The 15,153-nt window shown below is 57.7% G+C and overlaps 5 protein-coding genes and 1 pseudogene across 5 annotated transcripts, besides 1 other annotated feature; all 6 read right to left on the reverse strand.

Moving 5' to 3' along the window:
* Positions 1-715: 715 nt before the first annotated feature.
* LMXM_36_6780 (nuclear lim interactor-interacting factor,putative) lies at positions 716-1,594 on the reverse strand (the record flags this gene model as incomplete). Its single annotated transcript, XM_003874988.1, has 1 exon — positions 716-1,594. One exon carries the CDS (start codon positions 1,592-1,594, stop codon positions 716-718), a length of 879 nt encoding a protein of 292 aa, XP_003875037.1.
* A 3,904-nt stretch (positions 1,595-5,498) lies between these two features.
* On the reverse strand, positions 5,499-6,623 carry LMXM_36_6785 (annotated as a pseudogene).
* Positions 5,499-6,623: a sequence feature.
* A 631-nt stretch (positions 6,624-7,254) lies between these two features.
* Positions 7,255-8,859, reverse strand: LMXM_36_6790 (putative ATPase; the record flags this gene model as incomplete). The annotated part of the gene is made up of 1 exon (XM_003874989.1): positions 7,255-8,859. The coding sequence occupies one exon, from the start codon at positions 8,857-8,859 to the stop codon at positions 7,255-7,257; it is 1,605 nt and encodes a 534-aa protein (XP_003875038.1).
* Positions 8,860-9,885: 1,026 nt separating this feature from the next.
* Positions 9,886-12,087, reverse strand: LMXM_36_6800 (hypothetical protein, conserved,CG1104 protein-like protein; the record flags this gene model as incomplete). Its single annotated transcript, XM_003874990.1, has 1 exon — positions 9,886-12,087. One exon carries the CDS (start codon positions 12,085-12,087, stop codon positions 9,886-9,888), a length of 2,202 nt encoding a protein of 733 aa, XP_003875039.1.
* A 685-nt stretch (positions 12,088-12,772) lies between these two features.
* Positions 12,773-13,252, reverse strand: LMXM_36_6810 (conserved hypothetical protein; the record flags this gene model as incomplete). Its single annotated transcript, XM_003874991.1, has 1 exon — positions 12,773-13,252. The coding sequence occupies one exon, from the start codon at positions 13,250-13,252 to the stop codon at positions 12,773-12,775; it is 480 nt and encodes a 159-aa protein (XP_003875040.1).
* A 770-nt stretch (positions 13,253-14,022) lies between these two features.
* LMXM_36_6820 (conserved hypothetical protein) lies at positions 14,023-15,096 on the reverse strand (the record flags this gene model as incomplete). The annotated part of the gene is made up of 1 exon (XM_003874992.1): positions 14,023-15,096. The coding sequence occupies one exon, from the start codon at positions 15,094-15,096 to the stop codon at positions 14,023-14,025; it is 1,074 nt and encodes a 357-aa protein (XP_003875041.1).
* Positions 15,097-15,153: the final 57 nt, after the last annotated feature.

Genomic DNA, 15,153 nt, shown 5'->3' on the forward strand with positions numbered 1-15,153 from the left:
CGCCGCTCTGGTGAAGCCGCCCACTCCGTCTGCGTGGCTAAGAGTGTGTGCCGGACAACAGACCAACCGCAGGGAGTCGTTGCAACGGCGCCATTGTGGGGAGATAGGGGACATGCACCCCGCGGAAAGAAAAACAAAGCCAAAGCTGATACTTCCCCCTCCCTCTGGTGTTTCTTGCTGAAGCGAGCCAAAAGGGAAAAGGCAATACCGGAGACACTGATCTCCCATCATCTCGGAAGGCGGAGGCGAGGAGATGAGCAAGGCGGAAGTGGGGCGACGCAAGCACCACACATATATACACACACACAAAAAAAGGAAAGAACAATAAAAAAGAACAGAAGACAGTCCAAGGAAAAACAGAACGAGAAAGGCACCGATGCAGCGAAACGGAAGAACGAAGAAGCAAACATGCATCAGTACAACGCGCAAGACAGAATCGCGAAACGGTGCGCCGTGCACCACCGCGACTTTCGAAAGAAGCCAGCCGCGAGGAAACGGCGAGAGAGGGACGCTGGGGTTCGTAGTGCCATAGGGAGAGCGCGCGAGAGCCGGAAAGCGTTGATGGAGTACACGAAGAGCAGCAGCGGCAGCCGGAGGCGCACTCAACAACACACGCGCAAAGAAGACAAAGCGTCACTGCTGACCTTTAGTGCGTCGTCACTCCCTTCCTGCACGTGTGCGTGGGCGGCGTGTAGTCGTGAAGCTTGGAGTCCCTCTAGTACACCACTCGCTGTTGGCAGGCGTGCTTCCGCCTGATGCCCAGTGAGCCCGCTGGTCGGATGCATGACGGCTGTTGCGCAGGACGAGGGGGGGCACTGGGCACGTGGTCGTGGTTGATGCGCGGGTATTTTGATCTTGTCAAGTACGGCGCAGCACGCTCATCCTCGGCGCCGAGAAGGCAGTACGCCTGCATCGCGGTGCCCTTGTCCGTCAAGACATTCTGTTGCCCAAGGAGCGGCGTCGTGGCGATGTACTCGGGGACAGTGATTCCCTCCTTTTCATGGCGCTCGACGAGGTCCCGCAGCAGAGCTAGCAGCGTGTGGAGCGTGTGATCTGCCAGCTCGCCGCCCTCGTAGTCCTCGACAAGCACGGCGTTTCCCTCGTAGCCGCGGCAGCAGTCTGGGGTATTCTCCACGATGATCGTCGTCTCCAGGTCCCGGCCGAGCAGGCGCAGTTCCTTGGTCGCCGATGTACCGTTAAACCAGCGGCGGTGTCGGTACACGGTGTGGCAGACGGCCCCGCACGTGTCGATCTGCGCTACGACAGCGTCTGCGTAGCGGTGCTTGCTGGAGGTCCATACGATTGTCTCGCAGTGGTCGGCGAGGAAGCGCATCAGCGTCTCGATGCCAGGGCGTACGTAGAGTGGGCCTTGACGCGCGTAGATGAGCGTTTCATCAAGGTCGAGCACGACGGTCAGACGATTCTTAATCTCCGTGCGCTTTGGCGGGACAAGGTACTCTCCCGATGCCGTGATGGACGGGGAGCGACGGAACACCTCTGCCGTCTCCGTCACAGACTCCTCGAGGCTTAAAGGGAATGCACCGGGGCAGTAGACTCCCCGGAAGCTGGCACCGCGTCTGCGCTGGCGTGGCATGCAGAAGAGAAGCTCCTGTTGGTCGGCTGTACGTGTGGAACCTGTCAGAAGGTATCAAAGAAAACGAAAAAATCCGAAAACGGAAAGAAGTTGCCGAAGACTACAGAAAACAAAGACGGAAGAGGAGGCAGCACAAGACACACGTGTGGTAAAACAAAAGATGAGCTCTGCCTTCTCCCCGATTCCCCCCGTGTCGAAAGCCGCGACTACTACTACTATGACTAATAAAACTAGCGTAGTCTCCAGGGCAGTCAGCTGTCGTTTTCCCCCTTTTTTCCTTTTCAAGGCTATTACTGATACTGTGCGTGTGTGTGTGTGTGTGGTGGAGTTTCAGCTGCTGAAAACGAGAACGTGAACGGTACGGTCGAGCACTCGTAATGGTGTACACTATACGAAGGCAATAGGGGGAGAAAAAAAAAAATCCCCCAAAAAAGATGCGGCCCGTGCTCAAGAAAACACCACAAAAAACAAAAGTCGTTTTTTTTTTCGCGGTCGTTTGCTTTTTTGTGTGTGTGGGCAGTGGGAATACGAGGGGAATCGGCTGAGAAGATGCACACTCTGGGCACGGACACACACACACACGTGGAACAGCTGAAAAAAAAAAGAAAGAAAAACTTACGCAAAGAAAGTTCGCACTGAATACTCTGTTCCAGAGAGGGGAAGTAAGCAGTGAGAAGACTTCCGGGCTCTCCGGATGGCCAAACAAAGCGAGAAATTCGCAAGGAAAAAAAGAAAAGCAGCCAGTAAAATCGCAACACGCGAAACAAGAAGAGGTGACTCCCCTCCGCCGAGAGAGAGAGAGGGGGGAGACGAGTGAAGGCACACACACAAAGGGATGGGAGGGAGGGGGAGGGGAGGGGAAGGTGTTCTAACGCACAAAGACGGACGACAAAAACAGCAAGAGCAAGGAAAGAGAGAGCGCGAGGGAGGAGGAAGAGGAAGAAGAATCAACGCGATAAATAAAAAAGGGGAGGAGGAGGAGGAGGGGGTCTGGTAAGCACCCACACAAACAAACGAACACACACACAACGAGGAATGGTGGGATGAACAGGTGCACACACACACACGCGTGCGCAGTGGAAAGGGGAGGGGAGGGGAGGGAGGAGAACAGACGCACAAATACGGAAAAAAAAACAAGTATGTGTCTTTGGCGACGACTATGTTCTGCACGATTTCCGTTTATGTAACTGTCTTTTGTTGTTGTTGTTTTGGACTTCTTTTTCGTGTTTTCGTGTTTTCTTTCTTTTTTTTCGCTCCTGCAGGCCTCCAGCGCCAACAACGAAATGTGTTGAGCGCCCGCACCGCCAAAAAAAAAAGAAAAAAAGATAGACGAAGACAAAAGGAACGAAACGAAGAGAGCGCGCGCGCGAAGGAAGAGGACGAGAGGCGACGGACTAAAACAAGTCCGCTTGAGGCAGGAGGGAGGGAGGGAGGGAAGACGGAAATGACGACTTCAACGGAGGTGGCGCACAAGAGAGAGTGGGTGCGAGTGTCTGTCGTGGAGTTAGCACGAATCGACAACTCGAAAACAGCAACCAGTTGAAATGACGGGAACGAAAGGAAACAAAACACACACACACACACACACGCACGCACACACAAAAGAAGAGGACGAAACGAAAACGAAATGGGTGCGAAGACACAGAAAAAAAAGGGGGTGGAGGTGGAGAGTTGGAGAGGGAGGAGGAGGGGCACGCAACGAAAAGAAGGTTTAAGCAAGGATGAGAGTGAGACAGAGAGCAACAACGCACAGACAAAAAAAAGAAAGACGAATGACGACTGCGAAGAAGAGGTTCCTCACACTTTGGAAAAGAAGAAGGGCGGCTTCAGTGAGTGCAAGTGTGTTCTACCCGAAATCACCCACGTCGATCAAAGCAGTTAGTGGGCGCCAGCAGGTCTGTTTGATTGAGTGCACGTGCGGGTGTAGGTTCCTCTGTTGATGTTGCACTCCGTGCTTGAGTGTTGCAGGAGTGCTTTCCGTCTCTCTTTCGTTTCTCGTTCGGTTTTGTGCTTCTCCGTTTTTCACTCCCCTAGAACGCTGACACGTCTCCCGGCAGCGCAATGGCGAAGGAACTTTGAGGACAGCGCCCTTTCTTGTTGAGTGGCAACACGTGCACACAGCGATGGAGGAAGGTGGATGAGTATACTCGAGTGTGATAAAACGGCAAGACGAAGAAGAGCCAGAGAAGCACGTGTCAAAGGGCAAACGAAAAGCAAAGAAAATTTTGAATAGCAAGCTCGCTGTCAATTTTGGTCCTTGAACGCCCGAAAGAGAAAAATGCACTTGCGTGGATGGCGGTCGCGTGCGCCTCCCCCCCGCACACAGAGAGGAATGGCGATGATGGGTGCAGAAGAGGAAGGGGGTGGGCAGTTGTAGAAAAAAAAAGAGAGAGACGCGGCGCACCACGATGGAGGAACACAACGGAAACCGCGGTGGTTTCGTCTGTGAAACAAAACACAAACACACAGAGATCGCAGAAAAGGCGATGTGTGTTACGGGAGATAGCGAGAAGGGCACAAAAGGGGAAGAAGACGAGATAGATGGAAGCACAGGTTTGGCAAATGGAAACACGGATACGGACAAGAAAAGATCACCGGAGAAAAGAAAAACCGCTGAAGTTAACTGGTCGAGTGCAAGACGGGGTATGTGTGTGCAGGTTAGAGCACCGGGTGTGGTGCCAAGCGCGTCCCATGCGAGCACGAGCGCATCCAAGTGTGCAGTTGTGAAGAAGTATTGTAGACAGGGGCAGAGGTTGTGCGTCATGCAGATGCGGGCACGCGCACGTTCAGTGCGGCAAACAAAAAAAGACAGAGAAAACCCCACGAAATATCCCCCAGAGAGGAGAGAGGAGAAAGGGGAGAGAGGAAGAGGTCGCATGCATAGGCAGGTATCGGGAGTGAGGCAGGGAGCACCGTCCTCATGGAAACCACGAGATTGTGGTGAACAACGATGCACTGCTCAACCACACAGCACACCTCGCACGACGGCGTGCCGCGACAGATCGGAAAGCACAGAGGGATAGAGAAAGAGGAGGTAGGCGGAGAGAGAGGGACGCCTCGAAGCAGCGCGCAAACTCGCTTTCCGGAAGGCACACCGCCACTCAACGAGCACGCTCCACGAAGGTCTAAGAGCGAAGGAGGCGTGGTGATACGTTTTTGCCTGAAGAGTTACGCGCCGTCGTCGGCGCCAGAGCAGTTCAGCGAGGAAGCCAAGCAAGAGAAATAGAAGCTACGGTCACCAGATGCACCGCCTATTGCCCGGCCGGTAGCCAAACAAACATCCCGATCACCGCAAGCCGGTCACCCATATCCGGGCTCAAGCATTCCAACTGACACATTCGCCTCTCGCACGGCCGCAGCATTGTAAGCACCGATTACCCACGCCGCCCTCCCCCATTACGAATCAACCGCGCCAGCGGGGCACCAGACGCCTAAGAGTGCTACCGGTACGAGCTCGTCTGATCCGTCACACACTATCCGACGCCTTAGTCCCCCGCGCCTCGAGTGCCACCGTGCAAAGCACGCCCATCGTTGGCGGTGGACCGCGTCGCGCAGCACACGCCGTCCGGGGTCTCAGGAAAGCTGAGTGGAGGGACTATGATACAAAGATGTTGGCGTTGTGAGACACCAACGCCGACCTCCCTCCCCCTTTCGTTTCGCCCCCCCCCCCCACACCACCACCACTTCACTCGCCCATTCGCATTCCCCCTCTCCTCCACAACACAGCGAGGGCACCCACACTCGAGGAGGTAGTGCCCGAACAGCTCCTGTTGCCGCACCACGAGTGAAAAACTTGAGTCGACCTAGCTGGGGATGAACTCCTCACTCGTCCTCACATCCCTCAGCGCCACGAAAGTCAGGGGTGTCATGGTTCACAGTGGCGTGCTGCACATTGAGCTTCGGCTCACACAAGTGGTTGAAGAAATGCCCGACTCCGCCGATGCCCTGTGTCCACAAGAGCTGCGCAAAAGATCAATCATGTCCTTCGCGCTGCTGGGCTGGAAAAGCGTGCCTCCTCGAACGTGCCCATGCCTAGCCCACCACCTGCCACATAGTGAACGAGCTCCCGGTGCATATCATAAAGGGACGGCAGCGGCCGCTCCTGTTCATTGAGCAGCACCGCCCCCATGAACTCCGGCCACCGCCGCGCGTGCAGAAAGGCACGCTCCTCGGAGCCCATGTCAAGCAGGTCGCAGAGGAGGCCGAGGCTGGAGGCGCAGAAGGCATCCGAGTTCTGCGGCCGCTGCGTGTATGCAGACCTCACTGCATGAACCGACATCGAGTCACGCTTGCCAGTCGCGAAGGCGGCTGCGTACGCTGCGACTGCGGCACCCTTTGAGCTCTTCGTCGGACGTTCCGCCATAAATACGTGAAGGAGGTGATGTGTGTGAAGGAGCTGCACGTGCGGTCCAAAGGCATGCTCGCGGTAGGTTCCGTGCAGACGATGCGCAATCCCAGCATGGCGGTATCGCTGCAATCTACGCCACTCCGCACCCAGTCCTTCTGCATGAGCTTGGAGTAGACTTTGCGTTGGGACGCCTTCATGCGGCCGGCGCGGCTCGCCTGGCGAAACTGCTTCAGAGCGGATTCACGGCAGCCACAAGAACGAAAAAAAAAGAGTCTCGGCAGCCCCGCCCCTACTACAAGCAGGGCACTGGTTCCAGTGGCGCTTGCAGACCCGGGTAGAAGAGGGCTAGCGCTGCTTCGTTGTTGCTGTCTTGCGTCGAGTGTTGCGCGCCTCCTGCGTGCGCGGCGTCTCCAGCGACCGCAAACAAAGAAACACACACTGGCACCCTGCCCCCCCCCCACACACACACAGAGATCCTAAAGGCGTCCATGCCCTGCGAGCAGCAGTGCGCCGTCTCTGTGTGAATGGTACTGTGCACTGCGAAGCCTCATGTAGCGTACAGTCCGTTGCCCTTGGCCTTATCCGTGATGATTTCCACCCCGGTGCCAGTCAACGAGACAGCGCCGTAGTCCTCCTTGTAGGTCTGCGAGGGAGCTCTGCATGCCTGTCCACGGCCGCCATGCCTGCCGTGCTCGATAGATCCCTACGAGAGAGGTGGAAAGAAGACGAGAACGCAGGCGAAGAGGTCGTAACTGTGCAATGGGGATGCTGCGTCCGCCGTGGAACACCACTTCACCCTCGACCGCTGTGCAACAAGGAGAACTACAAAGTCACAACGCAGAAGAGTGGCAGGGCATCAAGAAGGTACAGCATGACGGCTGACGGTGCTACGGCTGCTCCCACCAAGACAGGCGACGACGAACCTCAAAGGACGCCACCAAACGGCAGACGGCGCATCTGGCAGCCGATGCGACGCGCCAAGGTACACGCCTGCGAGCATCCGCATACCTCTCTCGCTCTGCCTGGGCACCTCTAGAAGTTGGGAGCCTCGGAGGTCGCCTAGCACTCAACAGACGGGAAAAATACAAAAGAGAGCAAGAGATGACTGCCGATACAAGATGATCAATCCCAGACCCATCACTCACGCGGCGTCGCTAGGCGGACATGGGTGTGCGATTCCTTTTCGGCTTTGGCGCATCTTCCTTCATTTGCGTTGAGGTGCGCCAAGACACACACACACAGAGAGAGAAGGGAGAGTAACGAAGACTCAGTGAAAAAACGGCGCACAGGCAGACGGAAGCGGTTGGGGAGTTCATTCGCAGACCTTTCGTTGTATGTCCGGGCTGAGCAAGGCAGAAAAGTCGAAGTCGGTGACGACGAAGTGGCGGTGATCGCGCAGCAGGTACGAAGCGGAGCCCATCTCGTTCAGGCGGCTGCGAATGCGCGTAAAGCTCATGAGCTCCTCCTCATTCCGAAAGTTGTAGGAAGCTGCGTGCCCGCTCCGATCATCCTCGCCCTCGCTGTAAACCTCGGTTCCGAGGCGAACGCCTGCGGAATAGGTTGCATCACCGCTGCGACCGGGGTCGTCGTCCGCCAGGGCCCGCATGTCGCTCGTGGAGTAGGTGGAGTCCATGAGATGCGTCCACGGTACAGAGGAAGTGAAGAGCAGCTTCACGTTGTTCTGGTACATCTCATCCACCAGCACGACGAACTGGTGCGCTGCGTTAGAGCTCACGTTGCCCATCTGTGGTATGTTTGTGACAATGACAGTGTGGAACTGCAGGGCGATGAGTTGGATGTCAGCGGAGGAAAGTCCTTCCCGCGCGCCGCAGATGTCGGTAAAGTCGAGCACGGCACACCCAGCGCATCGCAGCGGAATCACCACGCTGCGGCCGTGGTGCCACAGTGTGTCCTCCTTGATCCATGCAAGCTCTCCGCCACCAGCCCCGAAAGCATGCTCGACACGCCGCAGCAGCCGCTCAACGTTCGCCTTCGTGTTCGGGTGCAAAAAGATAAGCTGGTGGTGCCGCTCCGCAGCCTCCTTCACGCGGTAGTCACGGATATTAGCGCAGTGCACCACATGGCAGTGCTGCCGCAGCACAGGAAGGAAAGCGTTGAAGGAAGCGGAAACACGACACAGATCCTCCGGAGGGCGGTTGCTCGTTGTGATCAGGAAGAGCCCTTCACGGAACGCCTCGCTAAAGAAGGCTGCGAGCAACGCGGCGTGAGCCACATCGAAAGTCTGAAATTCGTCAAAGCACAGGATAGGCGTCTCGTGCAGCACCTCTTGCACAACCACGTTGATGGGCCGAACGGCACTCAGTGCCCTCTTCTCTTTCGGCGACACTGTTGACCGGCGCCGCTGCGTCAGCGCCATCTCCGCGCGAAAGAGGCGGTCCTCCAGTTCACTCATGAAAGAGTGCAGGTGGGAACGGCGCTTCGCATACGGGGTAGCGCAGAGTTCAAAGAGGTCCAGTATCATTGTCTTCCCGATTCCCACATCACCCCAGAGGTACAGCCCACGTTTCTCCACCACGCCAATATTCTCCGCCTCCAAGAGGCCCAGTGTGCGAGCGACAGAGTCGGGGAATGCCCGCCTCGCCCGCCTCGCCTGCCTCGCGAGGGCTGCCCAGAAAGGCCTCCGCAGTGAGCGCGACGCTTGCATCCAGTGGTTCCTTTCACCGCTCCCTGATACGCAAGGCCGGGTGTACGGTGACACCTTGCCGGCAGCCTCGTCTGCGTAGCACTGGTGAATGTACTGGAGAAGGGGTGTGCATGCTTCTGACATATAGCGTTGACGAGCGTCGGCCGCTATGACCCCTTTGCGCGCAAGCTGTTCGTACGCCTCAACCACGGTGCGCTTCGTGGAGAGGTGGCTCGACCACACGTTCCATCGGCACCTGCAGCAGCGCAACATGTGCCGTCAATAAAGCGGAGGCGGTGCCGAAAGGCAAAAAAAGAAGGGGAAGGCGAAGTTGTGTGTGCAGCGCGCAGCTCTACCCCCCCCCCCTCCCTCCCACAAGCCCGCGTCCTCTGGTAATGAGGATGCGCCAACCAACCACACACGCAGAGAGAGAGAGACAAAAGGTGAACGACACGGGAAACGAAAAGACGTCGCAGTTCGAAAAACGATGTGCCTGCCAACACTGGTAGTGCGTGCAGCAGTGGCATAGAGAAGGAGCGCAATACGAATGCGCCTCAGAGGCTCAGAGAGAAGCAGCGATGGTAGCGAGTACTGCGCGTCCGACTTTCGGGCCCTTTTTTCCCATGTCCCCCTTCCTGACACCGTCGACGAAAAGTGGAGAGGAGCTGCTCAGATAGAGAGAGGGGGGATGCACGGGTGTATACCTTCGCGTACTGTCCGTCCGCGCACACGCATGAAACTCAGCAGCGCCTCGTCAGGGTGCGGAAACGAGGCACCTCGCATCGCACGTGAACGATGGGTGAGGATGAAGGTGAGGTTGAAGGGGGGAGAGGTCGCGGCGGCTTGGGGAGTGCAGCGTGTCGACGAAGAGAGCACACGACAGAGAAGGGGTTCGACAAAATGGAAACAATAGGGAGACCGAGAGAGGGAGGAGCAGGGAGGAGGGAGAACCACAGTGAGCGAAAGCCGTGTCCGCGGTTGGCCACTCCACGCACACCTACACGTACGCCGGTGCGTCGCGGCGCATCAGCGCTTACGTCGGACCCAGCTGCGAGTGAAGAACGCGGCCTCTTCGATAAGAGGCGCCTTTTGGCGTTGTGGATTTTGCGTTGACTTGCGGCACACGGATGGCTTGGAAAACAGAGGGCATGCACCCGTGCACACATTCACGAGATGACCCATCAGAGATCGGCCATCACCTTCATCCATCATTCACCTAATCCAATAGGCAGAGACGACGAGGCGGCGAGAGAAGGCGGATACCCCGAGCCTTTTCCGGCTTGCTACTCGCGGCTGCCATCAACTGAGAGCCATTGTCGCAGTGCGAAGCTCCTCCAGCGTCACTGCCCCTGCCTCATCGAGGCTGCCGTGTTGCAAAGCGGCCATTACCGCGTCCTTCGCTCTCTCCAAAGTCGACGGCACTCCCGCTTCCGATTTCAGGCGACCTACGACGCCAGCGACCGCCTTGCCAGGAACCTCGACGTGGCACCGAAAGCAATGATGTATGAGCATGGTGCACAGTGAGGAGAGAAGCTTGCCGTTGGCGGTGGCATCCTCCCTCGAGACAGACGCTGCCTTCACCTCCTCGACTACAGACTCCCTGATCTTCACATACATATCTCGCTCCATCTTCTTGTTCGGCTGGTGAAACGCCGCGACGGCGATGACGCCGGAGCCACTCATCTCGCGCAGGGTGTTGAGGAACGCCCCAACCGATTTTTCTTTAAGGGCGTCAAGGAGAGGTAGGAGGCTGTTGCGTCGACTCTCCGAAAAAGGCAGCAGCGCCTTCATGAGCTGGGCTGGCTGGCTCACCTGCTTGAGCGCCGCTGACACATTCTCGCTCCACACCGGCTTGTCCAGACTCTCGTTGCGGATGGCCTGCCTCGCCATCTCATACGCCTCCGTGGACATGACGTGCCGAGCAATGGCCGCAGACGTCGCCTCATCAAGCTGGGCGAGAGCCCACTCCACCCCTTTCGCGGTGACCCAGAGATGAATCCAGCGTGTTGCGAGTTCCTCCTGCAACGCGCCTCTGGACTGCTTCAACTCTGCCGCCGCATTCTTGGCAGCCGACAGCGCCAGCTGCTGCTCCAACGCCTCCACCACCTCGCCCCACATATCCACCAGCTCCCGGATAACCTCACCATACCGGTCGCGCGGCAGCTTCAGCACGAAGGCAATCGTGTCCGCTGCCGCGGTGCTCACGGGCACCCTCGACTTTTTGGCGCTTGCCAAGGCGGGTGGAAGGGCCGTCTTGACCTCCTCTTCGGCCGTCGCGGAGAGCAATACGGTGTTGGTGATGAGCGTGGCGCTCTCCAGCCCAGGGTAGAGCTCGCGCAGACGCCCCTCTAACAACGGCCAGTCCTTCTCCATCTCAACAAACAGCGGAAGCTGCTCCACAACATCCACGGCGAGCGCCTCTCGGTCCACCAGGCTCTGCAAGGCGGGCAGATTGCCGAGGTAGCGATCCGACACGAACCCGTTAGCGAGCGGGTGCCCACACAAGGGGTGCTCGGCACTGGCTCGCATCGTTACCCGCACTGCTGCCTCCCTGGCCATAGCAGCCGCCCTGCCTCCTTGCCCTTTCTTTCGACCCTTTCGCTGGTTCGCCGGCGCCGAGGCAGTCGAGGACGCCCCCTGCTCAGCCGCGGCCGCATCCGGTGGGTTGTAGCGCTCGACCAAGTACTGGCGAGGGTTGCTAATCCCCTGTCGCTGCAGCGGCGCATACTCAACATAGCCGTTCGATGCGTACAAGTTCTCCACCTCCACCGTGCGCTTCGTCTCGTACACGAGTGGAACATAAATGTTTAATCCATCAAAGCGCCCAGGGAGCTCGTCACGGACCTCAGCTACGACTGTGCTCATCAGTGGAGCGAAGAGCTCGTTGCGCTTGTAGAAGGCATCCAGCCGAACCGGCTCCTCCGCTGCCAGAAGCCCGGCACGCACTACCATGTGCTGTAGCTTTACAAACTGCTTCGTGTAGAGCGACGCATCTTGCATGACGGCGTCGATGCGTCCACGCTCCATTGCTGTGTGCAGCAAGCTCTTGGCAAACAGGGAGCTCAGCTGGTTCATGGAGGCAAACTGCGAGATAGCGAGCGAGCCCTGTTCCTTCAGGAGGTCCCCTGCAGCGAGCACTATCGCGTCCAAATACCCGTCTGTCATGAGCTCACCGCCTTCGAGGGTGAGGGTGGGGTTCTCCTCCAACACACTAGGCAGCACGCGCTCCACCTGGAAGGCGTGAACGCTCAGCAGCCCTGGTAGGTCGACGACGTTTAGCCGCCCACCGTTGGCTAGCACCTCGTCCACGATCTCGCGTTTCAGTTCATCCCAGGTGAGGTACTCCTTGGCGTCTGTGGTGAAGAGGAGATCAATAAGGTTTTTCTTAATTAGCGCATTGACAATCTCGACCGCGTTGCGCTCCGTGATTTGGTTCGACACCTGCTCCCTCTGCAGCGACTGGAACCGCTTGACAAGTTCGCTCAGCTTCACGTCATCCATGGTGCCTGCGGCAAAAGCAAAGGACCAGGAGAAGAGTAACGCACCTCGACGCACTGCATGAGTCGAACGGCAGAGAGAGGAGAGTGAGCGAGAGGAAGAAGGTGTGATTGGAAGAAGACCCGGAGAGTGCGCGACGTGGCAAAACGGAGGAGGTCAGGTTTGACCACGCATGCAAAGAGCCCTGCAATGGGCAACACGGACGATTGTCAACAGTGACCCACCATGGGCGCAGACGTAAACAGCGGTAAGCCACAAGGCAAAATAATTAAAAAAACAGCTACAACGAATGCACAGCGTGAGAAAGTGCCGAAGTGTCTGACTAGGACGGACACCGGCACTATGAGTCCCTGACATGAGACAGGGGCGTCATTCGTCCACCGTCATGTACACGATCCATCCACTCACTTTCTCTCTCGCTGGCGTGAAGGAGGCTCGCTTGCCACTTTGGCTGCCGGATCCCTCCACGTGACCGCGGTGTCTAAAGTGGTATTCGTGAAGCATGCGCGTCGGAGATAATGGCTAGGAAGTAACATCGACACAATGCCCAAATGTGGCACAAAGACCGATACGCCCCCGAGAAAGAAGGCGGCACGTTAGCGGATGATGCGCAGGTAGACACACCACGAAAACGCATACTGGAAAAGACAGCTACACGTTCTGCATGCGTGACGCTGGCTACTCCAGCTCAGCTCCCGATGCGCGGGCTAGTTGTCAGGACGTGAGTGCCACGAGCGTACACCTCGCCGCTGTTTTCGTCCTCTAGCGAGAAATCCGTGAAGACGATGGTGCCCTCCTGGCGCACGAGTCGCGTCATGCAGTTACACTTCTTGTCCTCGAACACGGCGGAGAGGAAGCTGATTTCCAAGCTCACCGACTCCACACACATCTGTGGCAGATGTGCGCGGACGTGTATCTTCGTAAAAGCGTCCGCCAAGCTGGACAGGGCCCCGCCATGGACAGACTTGATGCTATTATGGCTGCCACGCTTAGCCTCCCACGGAAAAACGAGTGTTCCCTCTGGCCGCTCCTGAATACGCTCTGGTGAAAATAGGACTGTGCTCAACAAAGCGGCGCTGTAGCTTCTCGGGTGATTCATGATCTGGTGCGCAGCGGCAACGGCCTGCTTGGCTGTCACCGAGTTGAGCAGGAAGCGAGTTCCCTTCATTGTCAAGGCAGTCACCGTTTTTCCCTCTCGAGTACAAGAAACGGCAAACCACAGCAGCTGCAATGTCGGTGGCTGTTGGTGAAAAGCGAGGCGGTGGCTGGCGTGCAGACAATGAGAAGCGAGCGCTGGCGAAGAATAAAGCGCCCACGCAGAGATCATGATACACAACAATAAAAGAGGGCCCGGCGGAAAAGGATATGCATGCATATAACGCAAAGGACATGAGATCGATATGCTCCAGCACGTCATGTCTCGCCTTAGCGCCCGCTTACCCTGTCAACGCAGGGCACACAGCAGCACCTCTTTTTCTTTTGCCAACAAGCAGAGCGCACACACTGCATGGTCGGAGTTTGTGAGGAGGGGAAGGGGGGATGGGAGGCTAGAGGGCAAAGACGCAGCAAACGTACAGTTCATTCGCACGGGCCCTCTGCATCGCTGCCTACACGCAACGTCAGCCTGCTCACAGAGAAAGTAGAGGCTAGGTCACGTATGTTGTGTTTTGAGGCGAAGCCACAATCGCAGACGCGGCATCAGCATGTAGGCCACGGCAGCCTCAGCCACTGCCTGGGCCCAGCACTCGTCTTTACATCTGCACAAGAGGACAGACCAGGAAGAACGTGGTACCCGCCCACCCACCCCAGCTGCCCTCACTTTCCTACGAGTATCACTCACGCGCATCCTGTGTCCGCCTTCCGCCGCAGGAGCACACGCGCGAGAAGGGCGTCGCGCAGTGCCCGCCTTTCTTTCCTCGGCTTCTGGTCGCCCGGCCACTACGACGAGTCCTTTCCCTCGGCGTCGTCAGTGAAGCAGAACTCCAGGTCCTGTACAATGTCCTCGAAGGTGTGTGCCAACGTCTGCGGGTCTGACAAGCTCACGAGTGACGTTGCCTTGTGAAAGGCACGCACGCGCTCACCAGCAAGTATGCGACCAGCCGTGCAGACAGCCGTGTACTCGCTTCGCGGAAGGCAGTCAAGGTTTTGCAGCAATGTAGACGTGAGCGGGTCGCCACAGACGTCGCTGTGGAGCCGCAGAGCTCGCCATGGAACGATCTCGCCACACTTCCGGCATGTGTTCGCCTGGCTCAACGCCGTTGTCGCCCTGCAAACAGGCGTAGACGGCGGCACTAAGTGCTCTTTCAGTTCCTCGTAGGATGAGAAGCCCCAGTACGTGGCGCCATACACGACAAAGATCTCCTCAGCAGGGGCAATGTCCCGGATCGCAACAATGAACACACGGCCGGAGTGGGAGTCGTACTCCATCAGCTGCGCATTCGCCTTCAGAGGTCCATGGTCGTTGATGAAGGTGGCGAGTGAAAGGTGCTCACCGGCGGCTGTAACACCGTCGATGAACGTGCCGCTGGAGCGCACTCGCACGACGTACACCCCCTTTGCCGCGCTGCTGGCTGCGGAGGTGAGGGTGCGGCCACGGTACTCGCAGAGTACGCAGCCTTGCGGAACGCGCCGGGTGGAGCGCAGGAAAAGGCCGAGGCCAGCGTGGGCGCCGATGGAAGACGGCTTCACCTCAAAGAAGCGGTGCTCTGCGCCCGCGGGGATGTACCGCACTTCCGAGTCCTCATCCGTGTGCAGGAGTGTCATGCCCAATCGCTGGTACTCACGGCTGATCAGCAGGTTGACGCGGCACGCGAAGCGCATGTTGCGCGTTGTGTAAGAGTCCTTGTCAATCTGGATTAGTTTGCCTTCCTCGACCATTCGCTGGCACGCGACCTCCAGTAGTTGCTCATGGATGGTGTTATCCAGCAGAAGCGAGATGCTCCGAAGAGTGAGCGGCACCCCCAGGCGGACGCACATGTCCCCAATTACACGCGAGATTGCCTCATATAGCATGCATCTATGGCAGCGCCTGCAATTCAACGATCCTGCACATCCCGTTGCATGGCAAAG

The sequence above is a fragment of the Leishmania mexicana genome, chromosome 20, assembly GCF_000234665.1.
Source record: "Leishmania mexicana MHOM/GT/2001/U1103 complete genome, chromosome 20".
Taxonomy (NCBI): domain Eukaryota; phylum Euglenozoa; class Kinetoplastea; order Trypanosomatida; family Trypanosomatidae; genus Leishmania; species Leishmania mexicana.